The sequence below is a fragment of the Ambystoma mexicanum genome, chromosome 3q (assembly GCF_040938575.1).
Source record: "Ambystoma mexicanum isolate Mex_15411 chromosome 3q, UKY_AmexF1_1, whole genome shotgun sequence".
NCBI classification, from domain to species: domain Eukaryota; kingdom Metazoa; phylum Chordata; class Amphibia; order Caudata; family Ambystomatidae; genus Ambystoma; species Ambystoma mexicanum.
Window position 1 is genome coordinate 1,132,662,216 of NC_090926.1, and position 22,284 is coordinate 1,132,684,499.

Sequence of the window (22,284 nt, forward strand, 5' to 3'; positions counted from 1 at the left end):
GGTACATTGTTCCGCCAGGCCTCCCTTTTCGTTGGGTACTGCTAAAGGTGTTTTAAATCCTTTACTTACCTACTGGGTTGGCCGCCCCTATCATCTAACATTGTCTTTCACCTTCTGCAACCGCCTTTTTGAATCGTTTAACAAAGACTTGACTGCAGCTACAAGAACATTTTGCTCCTGGGCACTTTGCCCTGTACCACTGATTCTGGCACAGGCCTATTGACTCTGGCTAAAACTGTTACAACTACTCCGTTTTCGCCTCAGTATTATACATGCGAAAGTACTGCCTTGTCTAACTTGTTCACAATCTTATTGGGAAGTGTTGCTGGTGTGTTTAAGAGTATATTCCTGTATAACTTGGCCTTTTTGAGAAATTGTTAGAGTGCCATTTCTGCTTGGTTTTCACTGTGCCGTTTTCCTCAGTTTTCACTCTTCAAACTTGTCTACAATTTAAATAGGGAGTCGTGTATACTTTTTGTGACTGATTTAACTTGCTTTTATTATAGTGATTTGTGTGTGAACATCAGAGTGTGTAAAATAAATATATATATTCTTTTTGATACTACACAAAGCTTTGGTCAGTGTTTCCTTGTTCCATAGTATTGTATTCCTAATGTGTAAACCCTGAATACTGTTCATCTACCTCTTGTGATAAGTCTGACTGCTTAGCCACAGCTACCAACTAAATCTTTGTGTTACAGACTGATACCAAAGGGGATTTATTGCATATACCTGCAGTCTTAATCTTCTGTAGTGCTCCCTAAGGGAACTGCACAGGATTCTGTCTAACACAGAGCTGATTCAAATCTACCGGGACTCTCCATCTCCCATGTCTCCTCCTCCTATATTTATGATGATGCTGTGGGACTTTCCCAGCACAACGTCAACATCCTTCTTCGTTTTGTTTGTAATCTGCATTACTACAGTGGGTTTGTTTTTTTGCACTATCACCAAAGGGTTTATAGTGATTGCATCAAATGCCAAAGCATTGAATGCCTTAGCATCTAAAAAAAAGCAACGAAAAAAAAGCATCGAATGCATTTTCTTTTTTAATTTTTTTTTAATGGGGGGGTCCCCTTGTTTTTGTACCCCTTAAAACCCATTATACTTAAAATAAAACCTTTAGCCTTGAAAAAAATGCATTCAATGCTTTTTTTCCGATGCATTTTTTTTCCGATGCTTTTGGTATTCAATGCTTTGTATTCGATGCAATGACTGGATACCTTACCAAAGTACTCCTCTGTAGGTTTAATCAAAGGTTTTAGTTGACATTAACACATTTTAGTCAGTTCTTTATGAGTGCTTCTGGCAGATGTTATTGCCGATGTATTATAGGTAAATGGATTAGGTACTTCCTCATCAGGAAAGGAGTCCTTGTCCCCAAGGGGCGAGTCTCTCCTGGTGAGGTCCCACTTGCTTCCAACTCTAGGGAACATATTGCGTAGCGGATTCACCTCCCTAGCCTCACAAGGAAACCCCCTCCCCCTCTTGGGAGAGGAGGTGACTGAATCCAGCGATTTGTCACATACCCTTTTCCTATGTTCATTGGCTTCATCTTCTTTGTTTTTTTCTGGTATTTTTCCTTCTATTTGGAGAAATAGATATAGGTATTTTTGATTCTTTGTCGGTCCCATCTGTTTCCCACTTCCATCAAGGTTAATCTAGGGTATGAATAGAGGGTTTTCCAGCATGGGGTCTGGCATGGATTCACATGCTCATGAATATTCCCCATCGTCAGGCCGGGAATCCTCGGTAAAGAAAAAATCAGTATCAGTTTCGTTTCTGATCTGTCTTTCTCAGTAGTAACCAATCACTGGTCTCTGGGTCATACTGCCCCCAGCCAATGACTGCCCTCTCCCTAAGCCCCGCCTCTGGCAGCCATCCTCAGATTTGTACCGCACGCTCAAGTGTTGGGAGTCCTCGTGTTTAGCTCTCAAGCTTTTGCTGCGTTTTTGTGCTTTTTTCAAAGAGATTTTCAAATTTTTCGGTCAAATAGAGCCTCAAGCTCCACCGTCTCTACATCCGATTAACGGGGACCCGTTTCGGATTTTTCTACGCCCCTCAAGGGTGAAGATTTCGTCGAGTTACGCTTCTTGGAGGAGTCCAGGAGTTTCTGTGGCCTACCCGGACATGGCCCAGGAGAAAGGAAGCTCGACGCCCGGAAAGCTGTTCAGGGTTTGCCCTGGATGCCAGCTGCAGAATGTGTTCAAGGAGGACGAGCACTGAAAATGTCTGTACTGCCTTCATGAGGACAAAACGCACGTGGAGAAGGACTGTGTGTTTTGTGGGATCATGTCGGAATGGACCATCAAGGACCGACACCTTCGTCTCTCCAACTGGCTGGAAGGAAAGAGCCCGTCAGGTGAGAAGAAGAAGAAGTCCGGCGACGGGGGCCCAACAGAAGGCAAAGCACTGCAAGTCTGCGGGCACCGGGAGCGCCAAACGGTCGGGCTCCTTGGCTGCCAGGCAGGGCGCATCCTCTCCAGCGCCATCAACCACGAGCCAACGCTCTGGGCTCAGGGAAGAGGAAGGCCGAGAACCCGGCGAAGCTTCTGGAGAGGCCCCGGTCAAGCTCGAAGGATCCAGCTGAGGGGGAGCTAGGCGGTGACCATCCCCCCAAGGTGAAGGCTACAGGCCCACAGAAGGTGGTAAAGGCCTTGATTCACCCGGCTAAGGCCTCTATTGAGGTAGTCGCGGCGGCCCTGGCACAGCCCGTGGAGGCTACACCAGTGGAGACGACCTCGGGCCCAGAGTCTCCCTGCCGCCGTGGAGGGAAGCCTCTTTCAGACCCATCGAGAAGACCCCCGTGAAGACCCCTGTGGAAAAAGAGGGTGGGGGGCCGGTGGCCATTGTGGACATGGACACAGCCTCCGAGGAGGAACTGGTTGAAGTCTTAGAGGGCCTCAACGAGGGCGTCACCCGACGAAGAGGACAACAAGAGTGACGGCGGCACCGGCGAGGGTCCTAGTCACCCATCGCGCCCGCCGCTTCCAGAGCCGCAGGACAACTCAACGGCCATTTTGTTGGCAATACAATCCTTATGTTCGGAGATAAGGACGAGATTGCCCCTACCACCGACGGAGGAACCGGAACCAGGCTCGATGGAGGAGCCAGAGCCAGGCCCGGCGGGAAGTCCCCCAAGCAAAAGAAGACGGATCCATCCAGCCCCACCTTTTCAGACCTCGCGGCCTACTCAACCGACGACGACGGCGGTGACGACGGGACAGAGCTCCCATCGCTTCCAGCCGGGCCTCCCCGCCAGACGAGATCGGATCTTTCCATGCAATGATCGCCAGGGCATCCAAGCTTTTTCAGCTCTGCCCCTAAGAGAAGAAGAAGGAAGGTTTCCTTTACCAACGGCGCAAGGCCAAGAGGAAGACAGTCCTCGCCGTACCTCTGCTGGATGACATCTGGGACAAGGGTCTCACCATTCTCAAGAACCCGTCTACGACGCCTGCCAAGAGGGATCGGTACAAGAAGAAGTACCGGGTCCCTGACGCGGCCCCTTTGTGCCTTAGGGCACAACTGACCCCTGACTCGGTCGTCTCAGCGGCGCCCAAGAAGAAAGCAGGGGGGGCATCGGCCTCAACGTCAACTTCCCCACCGGACAGCGAAGGAAAGAAGCCGAACGCAATGGGACGACGAGTTATCTCGTCGGCGGCAACAACGATTAAGGAGGCCAACGCCCTCGCGATCGTGGCCCGCTACGACAGGGAGTTATGGTACAAGATCGCCCCCCTGGACTTCCTACCGGACGACAAGAGGGCTGAGGCCCTGGAGATCTTGCAGGAGGGCGAGGTGGCGTCGGACCACGCCATAACGGTGGCAACGGACATTGCCAACACTGGTTTCCGCCAGCTAGGCAACAGCGTTTGCCTTAGACGACAAGGGTGGCTCAAGGCGACGGATTTCCGCCAGGACGTACAAGCCAAGGTTTTGGACATGCCGTTCAACGGGAACAACCTGTTTGGGAAAACAATGGATGAGTCCCTCCAAGCCATCAAGGCAGACATGGAGACAGCTAAGGCCCTAGGCATTCTCTGGCAACAAAGGCCATCCTTTCGGAGCTCCGGAGGCAAGCAGAGTGCCTCCAAGGGATTCGGCGGTGGCTCCTCTATGTACCGCCAAGCGGCCCGCTCCTCGTCGCAGGAAGCCTATAGAGGACGAGGCAAGTCGGGTGGACCCCGCCGTCGTCGCCAGGGAGGCCAAGGCCTCAAGGCGTCCTCCAAGCAAGATTGAACTGACCGTGGCGTCGGGCCCCCACCGAAGCACCCCGGTGGGAGGCCGGCTGGCGAAGTTCGTCAGCATGTGGGAGTCCATCTCCACAGACCGTTGGGTGCTGGACGCCCTGGCTCAGGGGCACGCCCTCGAATTTCTAAAAAAGTGCCTCCGCATTCCACCCGTGGTCAGGAAGGAAAATCATGTCCCTCAACTACTGTTGGAGGTAAGGGCGATGCTCAAGAAAGGTGCCATTGAGCTCGTCCTGAAGAAGTTCTGGGGCTCCGGAGTATACTCAAGGTACTTCCTCGTGAAAAAGAAGACAGGAGGATGGCGACTCATCATGGACCTGCGACGACTGAACAAGTACATCAAGGCATAGAAGTTCTGGATGGTCACCATCCAGCACGTGCTGGGACAGCTGGAGGAGGACGATTTCCTGTCGTTGTTGGATTTGGAGGATGCATACTTTCACATCCCCATTTTAAAAGGCCACCGAAAGTTCCTCAGGTTCATGGTCCAATGGCGGCACTACCAGTTCAAGGCCCTCCCGTTCGGATTGAAGTCGGCACCCAGGGTTTTCACCAAGTGCCTCACTCCAGTGACGGCGCGGCTGCACCTGCAGGGGATCCACGTCTACCCCTACCTGGACGATTGGCTCATCCGCGTAAGGACAAGGGAGCTCACCGTGGAACATACAGCGAAGACCGTCCAGCTGCTCACGGACCTGTGGTTCTCCATCAACTTCCCCAAGTCCCACCTGGTCCCCTCGCAAGTCGCACTGTTTCTGGGAGCCAAGCTCGACACAGTGGCACGTCTGGCCTTACCGTTGGAGGAAAGGACAAAGGACATCCTAGTCAAGGTGCAGCGTCTGCTGGCCACGGACGTGGCCAGGGTGAGGTCCATCAAGTCCCTCCTCGAGATGATGTCCTCTTGCATATATCTTGTGCGCCTGTGCAGGCTGCGGATACGGATGCGCCCTCTACAGGAGTTCCTCGATGCCCGCTGGATACAAGCAACGGGCAGCTTCGAGGACAGGATCCCTGTCAACGAGACCTTCCGTCGAGCGATCAGGTGGTGGGGCACCCGCGCTCATATGGCAGCAGGAACAGACTTTCAGACCCCCGCCCACCAGGAGATGGTGCCTCCCTGGAGGGGTGGGAAGCGCACACCGGAGGCCTTCACGCGAGAAACCTTTGGCTCCCGGAGGAGAAGCTGCTGCACATCACCATCCTAGAGCTCCGGGCAGTGTTCTGGGCCCTCAGGTCCTTTCTCCTGTCCCTCAATGGCAAGGTAGTGAGGATCTTCGCCGACAACACCACCACAATGTTTTACATCCGGAAGCAGGGCGGAACCAGATCCCCAGCCCTATCCAAGGAAGCCCAGGATCTGTGGCATTGGGCCGTTGCTCAAGGGATGTTTCTGGTGCCGTTTCATCTGGCAGAGATAAAAAACACCATCACCGACTCACTCAGCAGAGAGCTGTGCTCGTGTCACAAGTGGGAACTACACCAGGATCAAGTGGACCGACTCTTTCAGCGATGGGGCAAACCCCAGATCGACCTGTTCGCAACAGCAACAAACTCCAAGTGCCAGAGGTTTGCCAGCAGGTTTCCCCAACCGAGGAACATGGGCAATGCTTTCTCGTTCCCCTGGGAGGCCTGTTCCTATATGCGTTCCCTCCGTTGCCGTTGCTGCTCCACTCATCAAACAGCTCAAGAGGTCCCGGTGCAGGATGATCCTCGTTGCACTGGCATGGCCGAGACAGATCTGGTTCCCAGACGTTCTGGACTAGTCAGCGTCCCCACCAGTCAAGCTGTCGACTGACGCAGATCTTCTCTCCAGAGAAGGAGGCGCCATTCTTCATCACGACCCAGAGTCGCTGAACTTGCAGGCCTGGCTCCTGCAGCACTAGAGTTTGAAGGGTACAATATCCCGGCCGACTGCAGAGAGGTTCTTGCAAAAGCCAGGGCGTCCTCAACTCTCAAGTGCTACGGACATAAGTGGAAGAGGTTCTCTATCTAGTGCCGGGCACAGAAGATTAACCCTCTGTGGATTACGGCCCCTCAAGTATTGCCGTACCTACTGTCGCTAGCGAAAGCTGGACTATCTCATGCTTCAATCTTAGATACACCTGGCAGCGATTTCCTGATACACCAGGACTACAGGGCGGTCATCCTTGTGGTCTCATCGCCTGGTTAAGGAATTTATGAAAGGACTGTTTCGATCATTCCCGCCGGTGAAGGTGCCAGCCTTGGTGTGGGAGCTCAACGAGGTGCTGACCAGGCTCATGGGTCTGCCATTAGAGCTGTTGCATTCGGCCCCGTTGAAGTTTCTGTTGTGGAAAACAGCGTTCCCGGTGGCCATCACCTCCGCACGAGGCGTGGGAGAGATCCAGGCGCTATCCTGCAAGCCTCCATACCTGACCTTTCACGATACGAGGGTAGTGCTGAGGATGCACCCCTCCTTCATGCCCAAGGTGCCGTCGGACTTCCATCTCAACGAGCCCTTGGTGTTACCAGTCTTTTTCCCGACGCCTTCGTCGCCAGCCGAGAGGACTTTGCACTCGCTGAATGTAGCTAGAGCGCTGACGTTCTACGTGGACCGAACAAAGAGTTTTCGGAGGACATCACAGCTGTTTGTGAACTTTGGACCTGTGAACCAAGTGAAGGCTCTCTCGAAGGCTTCCATTTCCAGATGGCTCTCCGGCTGGATAATGCACTGTCATCGGTTGGCAAACCGACTGTTGCCCGGCCGTCCGAGAGCCCATTCGACCAGAGCGATCGCTGCTACCACGGGGTTATTGTCTGGCGTGCCCCTGCTGGACATCTGCAGGGCTGCTACGTGGAGGTCGACACACACCTTCACGAGATTCTACTGCATCGACCGAGATTCCAGGGTGGAGTCCAGGGTCGGCCAAGCAGTGCTGCACAACCTGTTCGCTTAAGGTGAGCCTGGTGAGGAGGTAAGAAATGCTTAATGTTGAGTTTTGATGTAATGCTTAATGTTGAGCCTTTGCCACCTCCCGTGGTTGTGCATGTGTGTACTGCTATGTATTCTTATATTCATGAGCATGTGAATCCATGCCAGACCCCATGCTGGAGAAGGAACAAGTTACTTATCTGAAACGGTTGTTTTCCAGCATGGGTCTGGCATGGATTCACATGCGAACCCTCCCTCCTACCCCTCTGCGGCTCTTCACTTGGTCATACTGCCACTTTACGTGCTACCAAATCTGAGGATGGCTGCCAGAGGCGGGGTTTAGGGAGAGGGCAGTCATTGGCTGAGGGCAGTATGACCCAGAGACCAGTGATTGGTTACTACTGAGAAAGACAGATCAGAAACGAAACTGATACTGATTTTTTCTTTACCGAGGATTCCCGGCCTGACGACGGACAATATTCATGAGCATGTGAATCCATGCCAGACCCATGCTGGAGAACAACAGTTACAGGTAAGTAACGTGTTCCTTCCCATGAGTGAGGGGGCGAGTATTTAGGCTGGGAGACTTGGGAAGAGGTTAATAGATTACCAGAATTTGGAAAATCGGTACCTATAATAACCTCCTCTGGGAGTCCTGGGACGATGGCCAATTGTATTAATACTGGTTTATTTGTTACCTCAATGGTTATAGGAACTTTCGGGTATAGACTAATTATGCACAAACAGCCGTCTGTTTGCTCTCTAAGTTGATTAATGAAAGGGCTTTTAAACTATTAACCAAAACTTTCTCATGAGATTTAAAGGTATGAGAAGTACTGAAATAACTCTGTTGTTTCAATGTCTAGCTCTCCCTCTGTCTCTTCCTCTAACCATGGTTCGGCCGATAGCCAACCTACCTCCATAGGCTCATCAATTTTACTTTTTGGGTAAATCCTAGCTATATGTCCGTTTTCACCCACAGGAGAAGTAGACCTGGACAAAGGAGAATGGAGTATTCCGTTCCCCACAACTTCTTTAGATAGGGATGTCCTTTTTGGAGAGAATTGTTATTTGGTTTCTTCCCTTTTACTAAGCTCTCTTGGGTGTTGTTTATCTTTTTTGATTTGTTTTTCAAATGGATATTTTTATTTAAGAGTTTCTGATCTTTCCTTCCTTCCCCCGACTTATAGAGAGATCTTAACTGTTTGGCGGCTTCTGCGTGAGCATGAGTGACTTGAAAGGGCGTCTCAAATGTGGCTTTGTGCTGTTGTAATACCATACGTTGTAAAAATGTCGGTAATATATTTACACATTGGTCTAAGGCCAATGTATCCAGTACCTCAGGAGAGATCTTTTCCCTAACTACTGGGCCAGGGTGTTTTGTACCCTACCTCCTAATTCCAATGGTGTTTCGTTAGTCAGTCATTGGATGTCCCTCTTCTCTACATTTTAGTCGATAGAAGTCTTCGGTTTGACCAACCCTTTCTAACAGTAAAAACAAACACGATGGGCTTTTCCTGGGTCTGAGCACTCCTTCTTATTTTGTATTTAACAAAAAAATCAAGGCTGCAGGGAAAGTTATGAACATGAACACCGGCCAAGGGTTCCATAGAGAGTAATGAGTTAGGTTTGTTCTTCTCACTCTCAACCTGCGCACAGGTTTCTTAATCAAATTAGCCACCTTTGAATAAAGACTTGATAAAAAAAATAATGTATGTATTGGAAATATTTATTTTTAACTTGTCAGCCGACACGTGTTTCGACCAGTGCTGGTCCTGTGATCCGCAACCCAAAAATATAAGACAATATTCAACAAATAAAAAATGACATGTGATAGAGCAAATTATTTTAACACATGATAAGCAGCAATGCCATCCATTCAAGATTCTTTGAATAAAGACTTGATCAAAAATATTTATGTTTTGGAAATATTTATTTTTAATGTGTCAGCTGACACTTATTTCGACCAGTGATGGTCCACCTCAGGGCTGATCCACAACCAAAAAATAAAAGATAATATTCAACAAATAAAAAAAGACATATGATAAACACATTATTTTAACCTATGCCATCCAAGAATGGACAAAGATGCATATATGTCATTCACCACACAGAGGGCGGGAAAATCATCATATTTGACTATCAAACAAAAGTCAATGCGTATGTCCATAAGCAAATAGAAATTCTTTTAAAAAAAGGAAAACAACCATAATTATACAAAAAATACATGTATAATAAGAACATGAGAAAGGAGGGAGAGCAAAAGGAATTACAGAAGCAAAGATTAATAGCCACATGTATGCTTATTCACTTTTAAAATGATTATATTCCTCATGAATAGTCCACAACAAATGTGCCTCTGCTGAAATCCAAATCATGCATTGACAGTTTAATGTACATCACAATGGTCCGAGCCCGGTCGAGGGAGAATTGAACGAAAGAAAGGAATCTGAGCCTTCCTTTTTCATGAACACTACCCCACATTATTTGTAAATTAGTGGTAAGGATTGGCAATAGTTTTTTTTTTAATAGGCACTTTTAATATGACAAAACTCCACTAGGACTGCATTATTATTACTTGATGGTCGTAGCTTGCTCGCATCTGTAAATTTGGGTTTAGATAGGTGTTTATCACACCGTTGTGCAAGTTCAATAAACACCCTTGAACTGTGGTCACTTGTGTCTGTCTTACAGTTGATATGCCTTCCTTGGAGGAACCCCTTGTTGCCTCCATAGTAGCGCTGACCCATATAATAGTGCACATCAGATGTCAACATTGCAATTTTCCTTCTGGGGACCTGTTTATCCTTACCTCCCACATAATGCTGATCAATGTGTGACACATTGATAATCACTTTCAATTCTCTCTGTGAGGTTGTAACCTTTGTGCGGCAATGGAAGGCCGCCCCATTGCCAATAATGGAAGCAGGACACCAGCAATACGTGTTAACACTACTTTAATCACAGTAATTAGTAAAACGCCCTCACATCCCGGAACTCTTCACTAGCCCTGCGTCACTTCCTTTCCCCTTGGCCCAAACGTGGCCTCTCCCCCAGCCCAATGACAGTGATGGGCTGTTCTACCATGCACAACATGACAGACCCCTTCATGGGAACAGCATGTGGGGTAAAAAACACACATTTTATAACCAAATAAAGTTATTCACACCACTGGAGGTTGTCAGCCAAATGCTCCCATATTGATATGAATTCACACCACAAATGTTTATACCTATTGTATATCACCAGTACCATCACCAAACCAGATAGAAATGCTTCACCCCATTAAAGAAAAAATAGTACCGTAATGAAGTGCTTCCATTGGAACAAAAGTAACTTTCAAATTGTTAATTTGGTACCTCCCATAGATACATTATACCTATTGGTAGATCTTCCGAACCATTTCTGCTGACAGGCAACCTGTGATGAGTTGACTACAACTCACATTATGCTGAACCACTGACTTTGCTGACTAAAACTCATGGGAGCTGTAGTTCAAAACATTCGGAGAGCCAAAGGTTTGAGACCCCTGTAGTACATAGTACAATGAGAATGACTGGCCATTCGTGGTTGGGGTGCAACACTTTGGAATGTTTTGGACAGCTGTGGTCCCCTTGGGATTTTTTCCTATAGATTTGCCAATTGTGGTAAATGTCTTTCCGCCGTCGTCATGTTTGCCGTGGTCTGTTTCTTTAATCAAGTAAACAGGCTTTTATATGTTTATCTTAAGAAAAATGACACCAATTTGATAATGCTATCCATTTCCAGCCAATGAAGAAAAATGCCAGATGGGCCCAGACTGTCCTACAAATTCTGTGTGTAATGAGTCCTTCGGGACCTCCACCTGTACCTGCAAACCCGGGTTCACAACCAGAATCGTGGACATCCCCTTCAAACCAACAAATGGCCGTTGTGAAGGTAAGGAGACAGCCTACATTTGTTCATGGTGTTCAGAGTGAGAAAGACAAATTTGAAAAATGTCAGAAATCTGAAAGAATTGAGGAATCGGAAGTAGAGATTAGGCTAAAAGAAAACTGCTATTAAACTGCACTTAAGAGCATATGCATATTTCAGCAGGCATGGGACTGGAGTCGTTTTTAAGTTGGTTTAGCAGGTTTTTCCTTACCTTATTGCTTTGGGTTTCTGCGCTCAACATCTATGGCCATCCTGTGTGTTTTGATCTTGTTTGGCAGCCTAGTTGGCAGGCCTGTTGCAAAGTGGTACTTTTACCTCTGTAGAATTCTAATGGTATATGGACAAGGGATGATAATTGATGGAGGCGTGTTGCTCTCACCCTTATTATGGTCCATCCCGGCTGCCTAGTGGGGGTTCTTTACTTACCGTGGTTCTCCTCTATAAACTAACAGTGTATGGAAAAGTGTGGTCTGGGCCTCCTCCCCCAACCCTCTGATTAGAGATGATTAAGTTAGGGATTATGGGTCCCTCCCTGGACTTTCTCTTTCCAGCTGGGTCTATGTTTCCTAGTTGTTTCCTTCTGGTCCAGGGTTGGTAGGATCCTTTTTCCTGTGTGTACAAGGAAGAAACATTTCTTGATTATAGCCTTGACTTGAGGATTAAGTGTCAGTTTGTTGTGCATCAAGGTTCTTTACTATCGTTGATGATGTTGGTGCTGTTCCTAGTTCTGTCGGCCATAGGATGTAGTTGTTGTTTTCCCCGTTTTTGGATATCACCCTTATTTCTGTTTTGCCTGGGTTAGGTTTGAGGCTGTTTGTGGTCATCCAGCCATAGAGTTCTTGTAGGCAGCCATCCAGCGTTGTGTTTTCTTCATGTGTGTCTTATATCTTGTAGATGATCTGTGGGTCGTCAGCGTAGTTGTAGCATGTAAGGCTGTGTCTTTTAAGGAGCTTGATTAGCAGAGTAAGGTATATGTTAAAAAGCAGTGGGGATAAGGAGGATCCTTGTGGTACTCCACTGGTGGATTGCCTTGGAGTGGATATGAAAGGTTTCATCCATACGGTTTCTGTTCTATTTGTTAGGAAGGATTTAATCCAGAATAAGGCTAGTTCGGTAATTCCTAATTCTTCCATTCTCCTGATGATAATGATGTCATGGATGACTGTGTCAAAAGATGCAGAGAGATCCAGTAGTATAAGAGCTGCGTTTGTGTCTGAGTTTGCATTGGTCTTTAGGTCATCCCAGTTTCAGAGCAGTGCCATTTCCGTTCTTCTTTTAGGTCTGAAGCCTACTTGTGCCTGGTCCAGAAGTAGGTGTTCTTCTATGTATTCTTGTGTTATTCTATAGACGTAGGTTTTGAGTAGTTTTGCTGGGTAGGGGATGTTTGAGATAGTTCTGTAGTTCGAGAGGTTTTCCACGTTGCCTGCTGTGTCCTTGAGGAGCAGCTTGATGTATGTCGATTCGAATGATCGCAGTACTTTCCCTGTTGAAAGTGATTGGTTGAAAAGGTATCTGTAGTATTCCATGGGTGTTCCTTGTGTGAGGATTGATTTGTGAATGTTTGGGTGGCAGGGTTCCATGGGGGAGCCTGCTTTGTTGCTATTTCTTACCAGCTTGATGAATGTATCCGCTGATAATTTGGGGGAAACTTCAGAGTTTGTTCTGATGACCCTCGGCTGGCAGGATTGGTTGCGTGTTGTCGTTGATTTGTCTCCTCTGTATGATTTAGTGGATGGTGTTGATTTTGTTTTTGAAGTGAACAAGGTTATTGCATAGTTTAAGTGAGGGAATTGGTGTGTTTCTCATTTCGTATATGATGTTAAACATTATTTTTTGAGGGTTGGCGGCTTTGGTGATTCAGTTATGGTAGTATTACTTTTTGGCCTTATGGAATTCCTTTTTGTATGAATGGATTTGGCGTTGGCATTGTCATTTCTTCACCTGATTGTTTTTTTTTCCTTCCATCCTAGTTCTAGCTTTCTATTTTTCTTTTTCATGGAGCTGTATAGCGAGGTAAACCATTTTGCTGTCACTCTTTTGCGCGAAGGGGTGAAAGGTTTTTCCTTGGAAATCTCATTGATTGTTCTGACGATCCATTCCGTTCTGTTTTTCTGTCGAGGTCAGCATCGTCCAGTGTTGTTGTCTGTGGTTTATTGATTTCACGTTGTTCTACTAAGTTGCTAGCTTTGATGGTCCTCCAGTTTCTTTTCATGATAGTCAGCAGTTTGTCAGGTTGTTTGGCTGTTGTCGTGGGCAGTGTGATCATGAAAGGGATGATGAGGTGATCTCTAGAGTATCTGTATTGGCGGTGTCGTGGTGATGAGGTTTTTGTTGGAGAAGATTGCATCTAGTGGATGTCCTGCCGAGTGAGTTGCTCCTTTAACTAGCTGAAGTAGTTTCATTGTCTTCAGTTTTTTGGCTAGTGATTTTTGTGAGTTTGCGGTTTCTTCATCAAACCAGATTTTAAAGTCTCTCAGGATTATCATGTTTTCCTGCTTGATGGCTAGGTTGGTAATGGCTTCAATGAAGGCATCCACAAAGGTTGCATCGTATGTCAGCGGTCTGTATACCAGAACAAATTTGAGGTTAGGGATTCGCAGTTTTGATGTTTAGTGGTTCATCCGTTTTGATTTTGAGGTGTTCCTTATATGCTACTGCGAGTCCTCGTCCTATTTTGTTTTTTCTGTTAGCTTGTGAGCACTTGAAGTTGTTAGGGAGGCAGTTATGCAGTGTGATTTTGTAGTTGTCATCTAGCCATGTTTTGATAATGAATTAGATGTCGATACCCAGTCGCGCAGGATGTTGTAAATCTCTGTGGCATGTTTGGACATTGATCTATCGTTGATTAGGTTGCAATGAATCTTTTAGATGTGGTTAGGTTTGCTTTTTAATCCTTGTTTTGTCTTGCGGTTGTTCTGTTGTAGTGCTTCTGTGTTGTTGTCACAAATTGGTTGCTGTTCCATGGGGTGCATTTCCTTGTTGAACCGATCTGTTAGATTGATTGTTGGGTTGATGAATTCTTCTGGTTCTTCATCTCCTATGTTTTGCAATGGTTGCTGATGGTGCCCTTGTGTTTTTGGGATATAAGGAGTGATGGCATTGGTTTAATTCATTTCTCTTCTCGGATCTCCTCTTTTCTGCGGGTTTCCAGTAAGTTCTCGGTGTGCCTGGACATGTGAATGGTGTTAAGGTGTTGAGGTGCGGAGGCAGTTGCGAGGTACAGTGTTAGATTTAGGGATTTTTCTGTTCTTGCAATGTTTGTTCTGTTCACTTTAATGTTTATAGGGGTGTGTTCTGTATTGGTGGAGGTTTCTACTGGAAGAGGGTGTGTGTCTGTTCGGTTTGTTCCTTGTTTAGTTTCTCTTTGGCGGCTTCCAGCTCTATGGTGGAGCATCTTGTGGTCCTTGATTGGAGGATGGTTCAGAGTTTGGGTGTTTGTTACAGGGGCTGTAGCCCGCCTGTAGGACTATGTGTTGTTTGGATGGTGTTAGGTTTTATCCTCTTGCGCTGTGATAGCAGAGTACACTCTGTGGGCTTGTGTTTTTGTACGTTGGTTATGATCTGAGGTGGTGGTGATATTGCTGTTTTATATTGGCTGGGGGTCTGCGTAAGAATGAGTTAGGGATGTTGGGGGGGTTTTGGGCTTGGGGTTGTTCTAGTGTGCTGGTAGTTAGTTCAGGGTTTCAGGGCTGGCTGCCCAAGTAATGGGTTCAGGTTCTGGTGTTCCTCTTTCCGTGGGTGGAGGATTTAAGCAGGGCGGTTTTGGGGAGGCAGTGACCTAGCTATAGTTAATTGCTTTCACCGGGTAGCTGGATGTTCATGGATAGTAAGAGAAGGACTAGGTTTCACAAGATGATAGATGTGATATCAACACGCCTAGATTTGAGATTCCTGTATAGTGGGAGAAAGGCTAGGTTTCACAAAATGGCATGCCCGAGAGTACCTGAGAAGAACACACCTAGATCTGAGATTCCTGTATAGTGGGAGAAAGGGCTAGGTTTTACAAAAATGGCATGTCTGAGAATACCTGAGAAAACACATCTAGATTTGAGAGTCTTGTATAGTGGGAGAAAAGGCTAGGTTTCACAAAATGCAGATATGGGAGAACACACCTAGAATTGAGATTACTATATAGTGGAAATAGGTCTAGGTTTCAAAGAATGGCACACCTGAGAAAACATATCTAGATTTGATATTCCTGTATAGTGAGAGAAAGGTCTAGGTTTCACAATACAATAAGCTTTTAAATCAGTTTGTATTTACAATGGATTTCCTAGAGAGTGCCATGGATGTGTGTGGTTGGTGGTTGATGCAATTGATGCAAGTGTTGGTGTTTAGGATGAGGTGAATGTTAATGTAGCTATTAGTACCAGTATTTGTGCCTGCCTTGTGCGTTGTTGCTGGTTGACGGATGTCTGGCCCTCGCTCGGCACTTGTGGGCACTTTCGGGAGCTGCTTCTACTTGTCGCGGGTGGAATTATGCCTTGGCAACCACCCATATGAGTAGAGGTGGGATGAAGGAAGAACGTTGGCTGCTGCTTGGGGGAATAGGCGGAGTTAGCTACTGCGACCCGGGTAATAGGTGCCAGACACTGCTCTCCAGTTCCGTGGGCTCAGCGTTGAGTGGAGGCCAGGCAGTGGGGGCACAGCGAGTTGATTATGGATTATAAATGTGACTGAGGACTGAAGGGATAGGTGGCAGTTTTGACTGTTTTGTTGTTAGTGGGGGGCTGCCTGTTTCCCCAGCTGATACCTGCAGACACCTCCTGGTGCTGCCTCTCAAGGGCTGCCCTTTGCCTTGGAGCCCTTAGCTGAGGGGCTGCTGCGGGCAGAGAACTGCGCTGGGGGCTAGGTCTATGAGGGACGTGCTCGCCAATCAAAGCTCGCTTTGGTATAGGGGAGGAGGCGGCAACCAGGAAATGAAACAAAGGAAAGGGAGGCTTAGAGGTTAAGCGCACGCTATTGCGTGATGCAGGACAAATGGCCCAAAATTACACAAAATTCAAAAGTAAACAGGTCAGAGACCCACCAATTACCGCACCTGCGAGCCGTGAGCAAAAGTGGGGCTCAGATGCAGGCTGCAAGGTCTATGGTCCTCGCAGTGTGAATACACAGACAGCTAGTCCAATCACAGGGTAGGTGGCGGGTGGGAGGCGGGAACCGGTAATAGAATGGAGGAAAGGGAGGTCAAGGGGTCAAGTGCACGCTAATGTGTGATGCGTGACAGATGGGCCAAAATCGCACAAAAATTCAAAGTAAATGGGTCAGAGACCCAGCAATTACCTCACATGCGACCCGTAAGCAAAGGTGATGCTCGGATGCAGGCCGTGCGGGATAGGTTCCTCGAAGAATTAAAACACGGGCAGGTAGCTGGCCCAATCACAGGGTAGGGGGGTGGGCGGGAGGCAGCAACCAGGAAATGGAATGAAGGAAAGAGAGGCAGAGGGGACCAAGAGCATGCTAGTGCGCGAGGAGGGACAAATGCGCCAAAATCACACAAAAAGTCAAGTAAACAGGTCAGAGACCCATCAATTACCTTACCTGCGAGACGTGGGCAAAAATGAGGCTCAGATGCAGGCTGTGCATTCTAGGGTCCTCGCAGTATGAAATCACAGGCAGCTGGCCCAATCACAGGGTAGGGGGTCGGCCAGGATGCGGCAACCAGGAAATGGAATGAAGGAAAGGGAGGCAGAGGGGTCAAGCGCACGCTAGTACGCAATACGGGACAGATGGGCTAAAATCACACAAAAATGAAAAGTAAACGGGTTAGAGACCCAACAATTACCTCACCTGCGAGCCGTGAGCAAAAAAAAAAAAAAAAAAGAATAAGATGAAAAGGGCCTACTAGCACATATGTTTGCGAATCCTACTTACCTGGGAATGTATTGAGCAGAATTCCATACCAAGGGCCTTTTAGGACCTATATTGAAATATTATTTGATTTGGGCTAGATCTGGTTGTCATCATCCAGCAGACTAGATTATTCTGGGATCATCTGATGCTTAATCTGATCCGTCCGAGGATTGATCACGTAACTCCTTTCACTTGGGGTAACACCTGTATTCTGATGCTTTATTGGGCTTGCTCTTTGTATCTTGCTGTTATTCACCATGCTGTCCTATCAGATAAGCGCTTGAGCGCTCTAGCACACCCAGCTCTTGCAAGTGACTTTGATGCAGTGTAATTTCTCAAATTCAAACCATAAACTAGAAAGGGAATACCCAACCACCCTCTGTAAACAATTACCTGGGACCCAAAAATGTGGATCTAATAGCAGTTACGTGCTAACTTTAGTTCCATCCTCAAGGGAATATGCTCTAGTAATCAGGCAATGAAACTGGTGAGTCAAGTACCTGCAAGGGACCTCGATGTGTTGTACGTAACTGTTAGTCAGATACAGCACAATCAACAAGGCCGGGCCAGATGCTGGAGTTTCGGGTTCAGTGAGTACCAGCCACCATATCTAGGATGTACTTGTGCGTCCGTGAATACAGAACTTGATGAAACTGCACACTGAGAAGGTGCCACCAACAAGCAATTAATTGCAGGCGCAGCAAGAAACAAGGATGACCATAGATGCTAATGCTGCACCAGGCTCACGAGCAACAGCCATCATTTCTAGGATGTAGTGGTAGGACCGATAGAAGTGATCTGGATGCAGCAGTACTCCAAAAAGCAATTGCAGATCCAACAAGACACAGGGATGACCTTAGCCTAATAGCCCTGAACCACAAAGGGAAATACTGTCACCTCAACAGGCACTTGAAGTTCATCAGGAACAGGGTCTCCCTCCAATCCACACAGACTCTCAAACAAACCAATATGCTGGAAGTGACAAGGATGAAGTGCATAAGGAGGGGCACTTACAGAGAAGAAGTAAAGAACTAAGATGTACATCCCTTGGCTCTGTGCGGTTCTTAAAGTGACCTACAGTCCTTGTTCAATTGGTGTATTTTCCTCCCTACTCTGTAAACAACAATGGAAAAGAGGTGTTACGTGAGACCGTGCTGGCTTGCCAACCTCAATAGGCTACTTTGGTGTGCTTTGCTATGAACTCAGAGCGTGTGGCCGGCAGCAGCTTCACCACCCAACAATCCGTCTTCCTATATACGCCCTGCAGGGCCTCCAAGACGACGGTGCGAGTCGGATCCCTGACATTCCATTTCACGGACCATGTGTTTGCCTGCTGCTGCATCTCTTCGCTACAGAGCCGTTGAATTCCCAGCACCAGTGATGGAAATGGAAAACATTTATTGGGAGAACGGTCATCTCTTTGGAGGGGCGGGGCTATGGGAAGGAGGGGGCAGGGCTAATGGGCGTGTTTCCCGTCCAGGTTGCGCAACACAGTATCTCTTCATAAAACCCAATCTCGACCGGCCTTAGAAGCCGCAGGACCACAGACAGAAAAAGAACAATTTGCTGCTCCTCCACTCCACCCACGCGCCCCTAGTACAGGGCTTGGGGAACGCTACATTTTTCAATAGGCACAGCAGGCACCCTATTGTTATTAGATGCGTTCTTTGGAGCGCATTTCATTTCAATAGGGCACCTTCCAGCCTTCTCCCACCACACAGCTCGGGATGAAGCTTTTGCAGTTTCTGCCTGCAGTGGCGACTCTTCCGAAAGCTCACCCAACACTGAGTTACTTGTGCCAGCAATGTAATGAGCAGACTGCTTCCAGAAAACTAGGCAGCTGCAGCCTTCTGAACGCGGTCTGCTTGTGTAGGCGCAGGACCCGGGACAGCCATGTGCTGGCCCCTGGGTCTGGGCGACGGAATGGCACTCTGGCAAGACATTGCGCCGTTCCAGCCCATTCTCTCCACTGCAGCCTGCGTCTAAGTTCGGCAAGGTGTTTCCCTACAGGTCGCACACTTTTGTACGGTGTGTCCTTGTCAATCCGACCCCTGGTGGAGGAGTGCAGACAGAACAAGGGGATGCAGGGCAGATGTGCTGCTCTTTCCGCAGTGCAGTATCTTCATCCCGAATTTTGTTTTTTTTAATCGCTGGACGTTGTCTTTTCACACACTCTTCGGTGTATTGCTTCCTGTGCACCAGGCACGTGTTGCCACACAGAATTATTAGCAGCCCTGTCAAAATACAAGAAGGAAAGAAGACTTTTTAAATAAGGACAATGACATTATTGTGAGTTCTCAAATTCTGCCTTCAACATTTGAAGCGTAGCATTTTTAGTGTGGCGGCCCCTATTCAGACTCGAAGTGCAAATAAGTGACTCCTTCTCTACACAAGGTCCACTTCCTTTTGATATCGTAGATACCAGCAATCTAGGGCCCAGTGGACGTGCTGGATGCTCGATTTCAACGTATATCTAGATGCCGTATGTATAAAAAAGGATAAGCGAAAGAGAAATTCTTTCCTTCCTGTGGGACAACTACCGGAGGCTGCAGTATCCTTATTTGATAAACAATGAATCCATGGAATTTCTCACAGCCACCGGAGCAATGGTAAATGTTATAGGAGAGAGGGAGCATCACATGTCCAACCCGCCTTGTCTTCGCATTTCAGACATTGGGCTTCATTACGAGTTTGGAGGTAAGTAACTGCCCTTACTGGCATGAAGCAAATACTGTGCCCGTGTTGCTCCAAGGCCGCTATTAGAGGGCGATTATGAGTACGCGGGCACGCGCTTTGTGCCATGCCGGTAATGACCTTACCGCCCTGCCATTAAAGGGCGAAAAATCGCCCTTACCAGCATTGTGCGAAGCACAGATAGACCCACCGCCATCCATGCCGCAGGCATTAGCGGTGACCGCTATCAGCTAATAAGCGGAACCGGAAGTAGCGTCATCGCACAGGAACGGGAAAGAGCACGGCGGCCATCTTTAAAAACACAATCCATTGCCATCCTCTGTTACCACGACCCATATCACCACCACACCTGTTCCAACATATACTTGCAGCATATTACAATGCCCAATGCTAAAAAAAGGTGCTGCACGCTTGCGCAAGGAGCACTTCTCAGAAGAGGAGCTCAACATGCTGGCAGATACCCTGGCAGAAAATGGGGATGTTGTCTTCTCCAATGACATGCGGCGACCTGCAGTGCAGCGGAAAAAAGAGATATGGGCGGAAGTGGCATGGAAAGTGAGTGCCGTTGGCACCACCCCACGCACAGTGAAAGATGTCCGGAAGCGCTGGGACGACCTGCGCTTACGCATCCGCAACATCATCTCTGCTAATCGTAGCCAGGGGATGGCAACAGGTGGTGGTGTGGCCTCCCCCACAAAGATGCATCGCTGGGAGGAAACCTGTGTGAGCACCATCGGGATGGAGGCAATCGAGGGAGTGGGGGACATGGAGCGTGGAGCCCCATCATCAGCTGATGCAGGTAGGTGTCCCAATTGAACCACTGTAAAGAATAACACAGTGATGTCCCCCTGAACTGACAGTGCAATGATGCAAAGCAGGGTCCACCAGACACATTTTTGCAACACTGCCTACAGGCAGTGCACAGCACCATCTTGTCCACATGCATGATGCAGCCCACATATGTTACATCCCAGACGCATCCCTGCATGACCCACCCAAGAGGCTAGCAACCCGTATGTCACTACCCCAACGCCAGTTACCTGCCATTCCATAGAAATGCAGCTACCCCAATGCATGCCTGATGCATGTAGACCCATCACTAATGGACTCCCTCTCTTGGTCCCCCACAGGCACACAATCTGAGAGTGAAGATCAGGACCCCAGAAACGATGCTGCGACACCAGCCAAGAGGTCCAGGGGCATGGATCCAGCAAACCGTCCCTCAACATCCAGGGGAAGAGGGCAACCTGGACTACTGCACAGCCCAACACAACGCAGGAACCGACAGCACAAATTTGCATTACCGACACCACCACAGCACCCCCACCAGCCACATCCACACAGGAGCCAGTGGCTGAAGGTACGGTATGTGTTGGCGGTCTCCGGATGCCGCCGTCCGTGAGCCCCCCACCCCCCGTGACACAGAGACACGGAGACAGCGTTGTTACCAGTGTGGGCTCCCCGGTGAATGTGATGTCACCGGGAACGCCCTGTTTATTTAACAGCGCACGCGACGGAGTGAACGTCACCCCGTCGCGTGCGTACCCTTAAAGGGCCAACGCCACACTCCTCCTTTTCCATAACAACAAATTGGAAACAGGAGGGACTAACTATCACACATTTATAAAGCACACAACTCGGTCAATTCCAAAACCCCCATTTATTCACAGCCACCCTGGATCCCCCGCGGGTACCTGTCACGGCCTGACCATTAGCCCCCGGTCAGCCTCCTGAGCTCAGTCCGTCACATAGTCTGTAAGACGGGCAGGTTTCCCACGCCCTGTTCTCAGGGGGTACCTCCTGCCACCGTCCCTGGCCGGTGTCTCTTGGCCGGGTCTGCCTCGAGCCAGAGAGTCCGCGGCCGGGCTGTCACCCCCACCTTCATCCAAGGCACCCTCACCCTCTCGGTTGTCGGGGCTGTCCACTCTCTGGTCGCCGATTCTCCTGAAGAATGAAGCATTCCTTGTTACAGACGACGTCCCATCAGAAGCTGTTACCATAGAACCCTTGACCGCCACAACATCTAAAGGAGCGGGTTCATACGTGAGGGACAACTTTCCATGTGGGTGACGATTCCTCACCAACACCTCGTCTCCCAGCGCGATGTGTGGGGGCCTTAGGCCCCTCCGGATGTTTTCCATCTGCGTCCTGACTCGTCTGTCCTCCTCGACCTGTTCATTGTCAATGACGGCAGGGTCCCTGTCCCCAACCTCCGGTATCACGTCTCTCGGACATCTCTGAAAGAGAGCCTCCGCCGGGGCCACACCCGTTGATGAGTGAGGTGTGGTCCGATAGCCCCGCAGGAAGACGTACAGGGCCCTCTGCAAACACTCGCCCTTTCCATGGGCAATCCGAAACACTTTGTTGAGGGTGCGCATCATGCGCTCTGCCTCCCCGTTGGCCCGGGGCCACAGTGGGGTTACCCGCCGGTGTTGAATGCCATACTCCTTCATGAGCTCGGCAAAACTCTCGCCTTGGAACGGTGCCCCGTTGTCGGAGCATAGCACAGAGGGCAGGCCATGGGTGGTGAAAATCTTCTCCAGCGCCACCACCACGTTCTCAAATGCGACAGACTCTATGAACTCGACCTCCGGGTATCGAGACCACTCGTCCACCACAACTAGGAAGTGAGTGCCTCTCGACGTGGACCCGGAGTCTGCGTGCACCACTTCCCATGGCCGG

General features: G+C 48.6%; 1 protein-coding gene across 1 annotated transcript in view; it reads left to right on the forward strand.

The window, feature by feature from the left end:
• LOC138447678 (adhesion G protein-coupled receptor E3-like) overlaps positions 1–22,284 on the forward strand; it is a 1,605,711-nt gene that overhangs the window by 166,232 nt on the left and 1,417,195 nt on the right. Inside the window, exon 3 of the mRNA XM_069603942.1 lies at positions 10,909–11,058. Within this exon, the coding sequence (XP_069460043.1) occupies positions 10,929–11,058 (130 nt within the window). The 5' untranslated portion in view covers positions 10,909–10,928. The remainder of the gene's footprint in view (positions 1–10,908; positions 11,059–22,284) is intronic.